The sequence below is a fragment of the Numenius arquata genome, chromosome 3 (assembly GCF_964106895.1).
Source record: "Numenius arquata chromosome 3, bNumArq3.hap1.1, whole genome shotgun sequence".
NCBI classification, from domain to species: domain Eukaryota; kingdom Metazoa; phylum Chordata; class Aves; order Charadriiformes; family Scolopacidae; genus Numenius; species Numenius arquata.
In genome coordinates, this window is record NC_133578.1 from 9,668,160 (window position 1) to 9,678,899 (window position 10,740).

Genomic DNA, 10,740 nt, shown 5'->3' on the forward strand with positions numbered 1-10,740 from the left:
GTTTCCCCCATTCTCATACTCTCTGTCCTGTCAGAAAAATGCTCAGTGTATCCTGGTAATTAGCAAATATCTACAATAAAAACTGAGTACAAATCTTCCCATCTAGGCTGTATTCCAAAAGGCGTACCTTTGGGTTTGGGGTTTTTTTTCCCTCTGTAATTTTAAAATCTTTTACTAACTATAGGCCAGTCTGCCATGATGGAATTATGGAGCTTAAACTGAAATATACTTATTATTATTAATTGCATGGTTAAAGATCACGACCAGGAGATGTGAGATCATTACTCACTCTTAACTGTAGGTTTGCGTTTCCTTTAAAAGCAATTCTTGCAGATATAAATACATACTGTAAAATGACACCATCAGATTAGCACAGTGGCCTTTACCTTTAATGTTCCTAAAAAGAAATGAATAAACAAAAATCTCAGTATCATTTCCATTGTTAGGGATATGGTGGCTACATTACATCAATGATCCTGAAATCCAGTGAACGGCTCTTCAAGTGCGGAGCAGTGGTGGCACCAATTACAGATATGAAGTTGTATGGTGAGTATTCCCTGCCCTACACCCATGTGGTAGCCTATTCAAAACATCTTTTATTCATGGAGCTACTATTCATTTTAACTAAGGGCAGATAATGTACCAATATCAAATAGAATTCACCTCACTGTCTAATCTCATTCTCTCCTTTAAATGAAAGGGCAGCTAACTCTGGGACAGTTTACCAAAACACGCAACAGATACATTATTATTTTTTGCAAAGGAGTTGTATTTCCCACTTCCCACTGAAATTCAGTCAGGTACCCCGTTTTCTAAGAATCCTTTAGGTGTATCAGCCTGAATCAAGACTTCTAATAGGAATGAATTTTTTAAGGTTAGTGGTGAATTCCTTACAGTATCAATTGTGTCGTCGTTCAATCACAGGATATTTGGTTCTGTATGTGAAGTACTGGGCACAGGCTATGGACTGTGGCCTGTGATGCTCAGGAAATCAGACCAGGTTACTTTAATGATCTGGAGGAGGGGGTTGTGGGGTTTTTTTTCAGCCATTTAAAATGGTAAATTCTGGTTTTAAAGGAACATTTTTTACAGGAACATCTCTTTGTTGACTTCATGGGTTAAATTCTTCTCCTGACTCTAGGTCAGAACTGATGAATTTTAAAATAGAAGTAATTTTGATGAATTCACAAGTTTTTGTTTTTACTTTCACAGCATCAGCTTTTTCAGAAAGATACCTTGGTACTCCATCAAAAGAGGAAAATACCTACCAGGTAACCTCGAACAAACAAGTAACTCAAAATAACAATTTTACTCTTAAAATGCAATTCAGTTACACCTTTGTGTGTGTTTGTTTGCTAGGCATCCAGCGTATTACACAATCTTCATGGTTTAAAAGAAGTGAATTTGCTAATAGTTCATGGGACAGCTGATAGTAAGTATTTACAGATCCAATTACATTTGGAGTCAGAGTTTTCAACAGGCAGGCATTCAGAGACAGATCAGGCACACACCTAGCAAGTACATGTTTAGTTTCATTATCCCTCCAACAGGATTTTTTATTTTATGTCAATTGTCACTTCTAACTCTAAAATGATAACGCTTTTCTTTGCTGAATATTTGTACCTTTTAGGTGCTGTATGTTCTAATTTGCTTAAGTCCTGTGGACTATTGTCTTGCTATTGAAAGGTATTATATGAATTATTAATAGAAAAACATACATTTTTAATGGTATTTTAAATTCATGGAGATTCTGCAATTGAAGAAAGAATTATCAGTACAGTTGGTGAAGTACAGCACCAAACAGGAAGTTAAACTTTTCAGCTAATTAATTACAAGGTAGTGCCAAAGCTGAAACTATAGGGAACCTTTTAATAGCACCAATACTTTTAGCAGTACTTTAAAGCAGAGAATGAGTAAAACAGAGTAAGTTCTAGTACTTTAAACAGAATAATAAGATGTGTCAATCAAGAGATCATTTGTAATTACAGATTTAAATTTAACTGTGGTATACTTTTCTGAACTTTCTTAACTGATGTAGGTCTGCAGAACGAGCTATGATGCAGGTACAAATTACAGTGCTGCAACAAGCTCCTCTGTACAGATTCACACGCATACTTCTTTCCCTGGCATTTTCCTGCTCAAGGTGGGATGCTACAAGGTTTCTTACTCCTCATTCTGGAGGGATACGTACCTCGCCCTGACATAGGCTGAGGTGAGGGTGCCCACAGGCACAGTTGGCACAGTTGGCATGGCACTCGCCAGCCTGTCACCCCTTGTCAAACCCGTGTTATGGATCCCAAGTGCAATCAGAGAGGTGCAAACACTGTCCAGCGTTTCTTCTCAGTGCAGGGGGAGAAGGACAGAAGATGTACTTGGTGACTGAGCAGGCATAAGGGTCTCAGGCTTTGCTGATTGCAAAAGGCAGCAGCAATTTCTACCCCTCTGAACTCGGCGCTAGAGGGAATTGGGATTCTGAGAGATGTCTGAGCAATAAGTGTGTTCAAGACTAGGACTCTGATTGCCTGCTGCCCTCGCTTAATATCACATTTACTGACACCACCCAGCCCACTTTGCAGTGTAAGCTCTGCAGGGTTAGGTTAGGACATGGTAATAAAGTTGCCTGTTTTTACCACACAGAGATTAAGTCACTGGCATGTTGCAGAAAGTCCATTAACTAAGGAAGTATGGGCTGTTAATAACCCTGAGCAAGCAGTAGAAAAGGCAACGTGCTTTCCTTTAACACAATTATAAACTGTCACGATGTTCAAACAGAATGGTTTTACACACATCTGAACTATCGCAGTGTGTGTAAATCAAGGCTAGAGAGAGGAGTCCTCACAGAGTGCCTGGAAAGCATGGCTTCCCTTGGGGCTTCCAGCTCCTTCCCCAAAACCTCCCCAGTTACACCCTGCATCCCCGTTACTGGTGGGGCTGTGTGCTTCTGGCCACAAAGATAGTCATCTTCAGATCCCATAACTGCAGAGATTTGAAACCTTTTCAGTCCAAGCTGTTCAACAGACAAGCATTTCATATCAGCTTAGCTTTTTCTAATAATATCCAAATGTGTTGTCTTGCAGCTAAAGTCCACTTCCAGCATTCAGCGGAATTAATTAAACATCTAATTAAAGCTGGAGTTAATTACACTATGCAGGTATGTGCAGCTGTGACATTTCCTATAAACATAGTTCAACATTTAACCTCATATTGCTATGTCTTCTCTGAGAAGGACCCTCCCTACCACAATGCACCGGTATTACCTCAACTGGCAGCTGGAACTACGTTTAATAACATTTTCCTTAGTGTTACTATGGTCTTCAAGAACCTTATCTTCTTGTTGTACTTCTGGGCATTTTCCTCTTTCTCATCTTCCTTTTTTCCTGCTGTTCATCCTACAAAGTGCTTTAGAGCACTCTTTGTAATATGGAGATATCACTAGTTTAGTCCCTTTTTACCTAAAAACGTATTGGGTCACATGAAACTAATTTCCCCTTGTTTTCAACATTTAAATTTATTAAAAGGCAGCTAAAAGGCAAGAGCGCTGTTCACCTTAGGTTGACCCGCACTGAAACATGAGCTCACGGCAGGGAGGAGGTGGTAACAAGGGAGTTTGCATCACTTATGAATGTAAAAGGACTTCATGTGTGAAGTCTGAGTGGGGCAGGATCGGTTCCTGCTGTCCCTGTGATTTCAGCTGAGGTGACGTGAAGGCCTATGACAAGAGGAAGAAGCAGGGAATGACAGAGGTCTCTCAGAAGAGCCCTGTTGAACTGATCTCATGCAACCTTGTGAGTTTGAGGAAGCAGCTGAAGCTTTTTGCCTCAGGTCACCGTAAGTCTCTTGTCCTAAGTTCTGTGGCCTGAATTTCTTCATTCAGCCTGTAAATTTTTGTTCAGCCTCACTTGGGAGAAATTTCCAGTGGAATTTGAATTAAGAGAGAAAATTGCCCACATCCACCCCAGGAGAGAGAGATGATGGGCTTTAGATAAGATAGGAAGATAGTTAAAAATATGAATAAAAAGTTTTTTCACTGAACACTTAGAAGCTGGGATATTGAGAGGTCCCTAAAAGCATGCAGTAATTAATCCTCATTGATGTTAATGGGATTTGGATGCCTAGACACTATTGAAAATGCCAGCTAAGTAAACTGTTGTAAGCACAATGAGTAAGAATATAAATTTTTTCACTTCTGTAGATCCCACTGCAGTGGTTGTTTTATGTAAGTTCAAATTCCAAGAGAATGAGTTTTACTTTGAGTTTTATTAGCTTTCCTTGATGTCATAAAACTAATGTTATCATCCTGTTGTCATCTAAAACATTTTGAAGATCAGAGAAAGAAAATTAGAGCCCTAAATATTTGAAAAGCCTCTAAAAAACTGTTTACTTTTTTTTCCTTTCTCCTCTGCTAGATCTACCCGGATGAAGGTCATAACATTGCTTCTGAGAAAAGCAAATATCACCTTTACAGCACAATCCTTGGGTTTTTTAGTGCTTGTTTAAAGGAGGAGACACCAATTTTACCACAGGAACCCGAAGAGGATGAATAAGGAAGCCTATTTGTGCAGTACTGAAGGGGACTTACTTTGCGGCTCAATAAAACCTTAAATAAAAGTGACTGTAAGATTGCAGATTCTGCAGAAGCTCAAGGGCAGCTAAAGGATATCACAGTGGAACAGCACATTTACAGACAATGAGCTAATAAACTGGAATTCTACTACAAAGTCCAAACATATTACCAAGGGACAAAACCTTTACCTTTGTGGAAGGTCAACGGTCGGTTACAGTTTCCTGGAAGAACTTAGTTTTGCATAAGTGTAGGGTTAGTGCATGTTTGTTATGTTAAGCCTCACTGTTGGTTCTGTAAGTGGTTGCTCGTTTTTTAATTTAAATGTACATCTTTATTCATCTTCGCATAATGCACAACCTATCATAAGTATTATGGCCACTAATATTTTAAAAGGTGAGCTGCAACCTAACACTTTACTGTAATGTTACAATAAGTGCAATTCTTTCGCTGTCTATTACACATAAGAAACCACAGAGATAATAAAGGGCACGATATTTTCTCTAGTTTCTGCTCAAAGGGGATATATTGTCGAGTGGATCATATAACATTGATATCGAAAATGATTTTTTTCCCAATTTCAGCATTTACTATTATTACCGTACCTACTAGTAACCAATAAGGGACTTTTTGGTAGTGTACTCTTGGTCTTTATGTGTATACCCAGGACTCCCTAAGCAGCAAATCTTTCTGAGCTTGAAGATTTTTTTTTTCAAGACGTAATTAACAGCTGTATTTAAAACAATATCTGCAATTGAAATCTTTCCCCAGTCCAAAACGTATCTATTGTTTCCTTAAAATATGTTTGGGTTGTGTTTTGGTATTGTTTATAGTAGTTAATAGTTTGCTGGTTACACTCTAATTTTAGAACATGCTACTTTGTCACATGTAAATTAGGTACATAAATATTAAATTATAGTTTCAGATAAAGAAAATTTATTAACAATGTATAATGCAACTGAGTAATACTTTACTCCTCAAACGAAGACATATTTTGTTTAGTGCATCTTCCTTTTCTTCCATCTGATCTCGGATGTAATTCTAATGTTCATCAAGGTGGCCATGTAGCTGGAACACTCCATTAGTTTTTATTCCAGGGATGCTCATTAAGTGTCTTGCAACAGGATTTAGATTCAACAGCATCACAAAGAAATGAAATGTTTTTCATTCACTGCAAAGGAAGCTCCTGACAAGTTAAATTTTATTATTTATACAGAGGGCGAGCCCCTCATACATCCATTTATTTGCCAAGGTGAACTACAGCAATAGAAATTGAAAGTATGAAATAAACAAGGCAGCCTGTTTGAGTTTGCAGAACATTGACTCTGATCGCTGAAATCAAGTACAATGTTGACTTAATTTACGGTATCTTCCTGAAGGTATGTGAAAACTCTTGACAGATGCTGTGCCACTTACATGAGAATAGCTGTAGTTTTTTTCTTTCTGGATCTATTCCAAATACTTTCCTACCCAATTAAGGTTTCATTTCTTGCAAGATTAAAAAGAAAGTAATTTTTTGAGGGTAACTTATACTATTTAAAATGCAGAGTTCTGCATATTTTATGGAGAATGGGAATTGTTTTTAATGTAATCAGAAATCACCTGAAGCTTTTTACTCATTACTTTCTTCTGGAATATTTTTTTTCATGGTTAGCATTTTTTTATGATGCAAATAATTAATTTGTCTGAAAGGTGTGGTTTTATGGAACACTGGAAAGTCTCTGTCTTTTAATGTTTAGTATTTATCTTGTTTTATTAGCAATGTTTAACTATTTTTCAATTAGTTTAATACAATTTTAATGTGCAATGATATCTTGTCTGGGTCCCAGTGTCACCACAAAGTATGGAGTACATATGTATAGTATAGGTACAGTATATATGTATGGAGGCTACTATGTGCACTACGATAAGACCATACAAAAAAAAAAAAAAGAAGAATTCAAACAAGGTTTTGCAAATCCTGTTTTCTAGAGAGGAGCAACAATTTAAAGTCTTATATTGGCTGGGAATTCTAGATTGTGATTTTATAAATTGCACCCATTACTTAATAAAAGCTCACCTGACAATACCAATGCTTTTCCTAAACAAACATGGTAAATGAGGTCCTAGGCCAGTTTAACTCAGTGAGATATTTTTCCCGATTTGAGCCAAATGCACATGAAGAAACCACAAGCTGCGTGCGCAAGTGGAGCATCCCGCATGGACTCGGCATGCGGAGGCTACATGAAAAGGTTAATTCTTCTCAATAGGCACTGGCTGTTTCTCTGCGAGACAGCAACTATGCATTTATATTTAATATGTTTCACATACATAGCCTTTAGTTACTTGCAAAAGAAAACAAACCAGGCTCATGTCTCAGCAATAGGATTATGCATGTGCTCAGGAAATATGTTCTCTCAGATCTGTGGAACCCACACCCTGACTCCTCGTTTCCCCATAGATCTCCGTTTCATGCACCCATTCCCTACTCTGTCTACCCCAGCATCTCACCTCCAATTTTGATCAATTTACCTGAATATGAAGGTGGCATGAGGACATGGCTTCTGTAAGAATGCTTTTACCAGGAATGGTATGTTTAAAACGTGTGTCATCTGAAATGCGAGTTATGTGTGTGGAAATGCGGTATGCTTTTAATATTTTTAATGTTTCTCATGCTGTCCTACAAATACAGGTATTTTTCTATAAACATGCATATGAGGATAAGCATCAGACCCAGATTAATTGGTTTTACTGAGATTTTTATGTATGAGTTAAATTCGGACATTGCAAAAGTATTTGCAGATGCAGCCTCTGATTCTAGTTAGACTAAAGAATTTGGTGCATAGGGACACCCAGAGCTCTCTCTACTCTTGCTGACCAATTCAGCTATTTCTTCCACTTCCAGCCCAACAGAATATTGTTATCTGTCAGAATTTACATACGTAACTAATGGCAGTCACGCATTAATTAGTCTATGTGATCTATAGTATTGATCACGAATTAGTACACATTGCACAGAGATGGCGTGAAAAGTGTAGATTTTTTTATAGCTTATCCATTGTTACGCACTATGATAACATTTTAGGCCTGAAAAATTACTGTTTGAATCAGCTCTCCTTAAAATATGACACTTACTAGACTAGACCAATTAATATACGGAAAGCTAGGGAATCAGCATATCCATTTACTGCTTGCTATAGCTTATCTCTGCCTTCTTGGTTTCCTCTCTCCTTATTCTGCTGTTAGGACTTGAAAAATCTATGAAACCTGTAGGTCATCATGAAATCTCAATTATATTACAAAATCGAGAGTAACTGTGTGTCAATTGGAATATTTTTCCAGATTGATGAGTACAAAGAAAGGCTGATTGTTTTTAAATTATTTATTTTAATCTTTTTGCAGAAAGGACCGAATTATTTATGATCTGGTTTGATCGGCCTCTGCTATGATTTGCTATAACCAGCTGCTCATTGTTCCTGTGGTTTTGGCATACGTGGATCTACGTGTGTCAGAAAATGAAGGTGGTTGCCTCTGTTGCATGAGCTCCGGCATTTGTTAGGAGATGGAGTCAGTTAGGTACATTTAGATGAGAAACTGTGCCTTTTAAGACAGAAGAGCTTGTATTTGGTCTGAAGCCAAAGGTCCTCCACGGAAGCTTGGCAGTGTTGAGTGTTGACTCCTTTAATAAAACACAGAGGATACAAGGTGTGACCTAGTATCCCTCCTTGCAGGTTTATTAGATGTTACTGAAGGAACTGAAGTGCAAGAAAGATTGGCCCAAAGAGACTGAATACAAGTTTCTTTTGCACAGCCTAAAAACACATAGGTGAGGTGCAGCGGTCCTAGCATTTTATATTTACTTCAAGTAACTCCTGCTGTCAGCTCGGTTGCCTCTGGGGAAGGAAGAATCTCACCGGTATTGATTACTGGTGCATCTTCTTCAAAATATCTTTCAGTACTGTTAAGATCACTCCTCTTTTTCCTTTGAAGGATTTCAAGAGTGCTTCAGAGATGGGGAGCTCATGGGATGTGGCTAAGGAGAGTCACAACTTCCAAGGTGCCTGGAGCTTTGAAAAGATTTAGTTAAACCTCTAGCTGTTGCATTTCATACATGACAGTTGAGAAGGAGCCTGGCTTCAAGGAGGTAGGTGGATGACAAGTGTTGGTGATTTATTCACCAGGGGGTAACACAAGATACTTCCCACAAACCTAGTACCAAAATTTTACAGCCGTAAATAAAATAAATGATTACTTTTTCATGTCTGAAAATTACAGTGCTGTTAGATGAAGCTGGTCAGTTATTTGGATAGAATTAAGGAAATTAAACCACCTGATTGCACACACTCCAAAGTTTCCATTAAACTTGGGACTAGACTTCTTGCCTGTGTAATTAGTTTAGAAATCCAATATCCTACCTTTACATAAGTCCAACTCAACAACAACAAAATTGATTTAATAATGTCTTTACCCTATGTGGACACAAATGATATCTACAATTATTTTTAATTAAAATATCCCATAAAGCACTGAGAGACCATTTTTAGATTTCATGACCAAAGAAAAAAGAAAAGCTCCTGATTGATAAGACCAGAAGGGGGAATTTGATTGGTAGGAAGATACTCGGGAAATATTCTCTAAGGAAAGTGATTAGAAAAATATTTTCTGTTAAAATGCATTTTGTGTCATAAGTGAGCTCAGAGTACGGTTGTCAGGGTGCTTTTAAGATAATTTAGATACTGACGTACAGCTGATGTCCAGAGGGCTCAGGTGGGAAGCAGGTACCTGGACAGGCAGATGGTCCTGTTCTCCACCCAGGGCAGAGCCTTTGCAGCTCTCTGTGAAGGAGAATCATAATCTGTGACTTTAGGCCACCGCAGTCGTCTTTGGATTGAGCACTAGTCTTGAGCTTTTCTGATGGTGAAGGAACACTGAAACAGGAATGCAATTGATAGGCAAAGATAAGAAATTGTTACATCAGGAGTAAGAAAAAAAAAAACCTTTTAAAAATGACTAAGCAGTGGGGTCGTCTTGCTATTCTCCAGTTAGTCAAAGGTGAAGGTGGGGAGCTTGAGCAGGGCACTCTGTGATTGACTCAAAAACACTCCAGCTGAAAGACCAGCTGGCAGAAATTACAGCTCTGGCAGTGTTTCCAAGTGCTCCAACAGCACCTTGAAGAAAAGGAATATATGCATGGACAGATTATTTTGTTTCAATATTGCAGAAGAGTTGCTTTAATAAAATGGGCAGATCCTTCCGAAGTCTTGACAAGGAGCAGAACAAGCCTGGAGAAATGCATTGGTTTGTTCCAGCAGCAGCACCTGTCAACCTTTTCCTGACAAATAAAATAATATGTAGGATCCATTCTTGAGATGGCTTTCACCACCATTAGGAGAGAGGTAAAAAAGAAGAGTGTTGTGAGGAGACAAGCATAGAGATATTTTATTGTAATATCTTGCTTTATTCAGAGCTTTTCTCTAAAATACAGTGGTGTAGCATGCACCATGAAACCCCGTAACCTTAGAGACAGATGTAGCCAATGCTTGATTCAATAAATTTTCAACTAAAGCAAGAGAGCCAGAACATTCAGTTATTTTCACCAAAAAACAATGATGAATTATGTGGTTTCTTATGGATTTTTAGTCCTGTGTTGAAGTTTAATTCATATATTTCACATGGTCATTATAAGACAGGAATTGTTAAATATAATTCCACAATAGAAATAAGCAGTTATAGTGAAATGTTTTGTTTTGCAAAACAGTGCAAATTGTACATTTAAAGCTATTTACATTGTCAAGTTAACTGTTCTTCCTTTTGGGTTGCAGTAGATGCTACATTTGTTGGGCTGATGCGTTGACTTTTTTTTTAATTGGAATGGAAATGGTACTGAACTTGGACAGAGGGACTTATCTGTTTTTGTAAGAATTTCTTATGGAAATATAGCGAATCTGATTACCAGTGAAATATTTGATGGAGGGGTGGAGGTTTTAGAGAACATAATATGAAAAATATGCGTTACTCCAGGAAGCTGAGGACCACAAATAAAGGAATAACTGGAACCATTTGGCAGTGTAACAAAAATTAAGCAATACAAAAGAAAAGGCAGTGTGGAAAACTGGCTTAGGCAGAATTTTCAGGCCTAAAAGGAGCACTGTGAGAGAGTGTATCAAATTTTGTAGCTTTGCTTTATCCTATATTTTTGG

At 37.8% G+C, this 10,740-nt stretch overlaps 1 protein-coding gene across 4 annotated transcripts in view; it reads left to right on the forward strand.

Moving 5' to 3' along the window:
* The window catches only part of DPP10 (dipeptidyl peptidase like 10), a 233,609-nt gene extending 228,125 nt beyond the window's left edge, over positions 1–5,484 (forward strand). For all 4 annotated transcript variants that reach the window (XM_074145792.1, XM_074145793.1, XM_074145794.1 and 1 more), the window contains 5 exons: positions 447–546; positions 1,213–1,271; positions 1,360–1,432; positions 3,078–3,151; positions 4,407–5,484. In XM_074145792.1, the coding sequence (XP_074001893.1) occupies positions 447–546; positions 1,213–1,271; positions 1,360–1,432; positions 3,078–3,151; positions 4,407–4,544 (444 nt within the window). In that variant the 3' untranslated portion in view covers positions 4,545–5,484. The remainder of the gene's footprint in view (positions 1–446; positions 547–1,212; positions 1,272–1,359; positions 1,433–3,077; positions 3,152–4,406) is intronic.
* Positions 5,485–10,740: the final 5,256 nt, after the last annotated feature.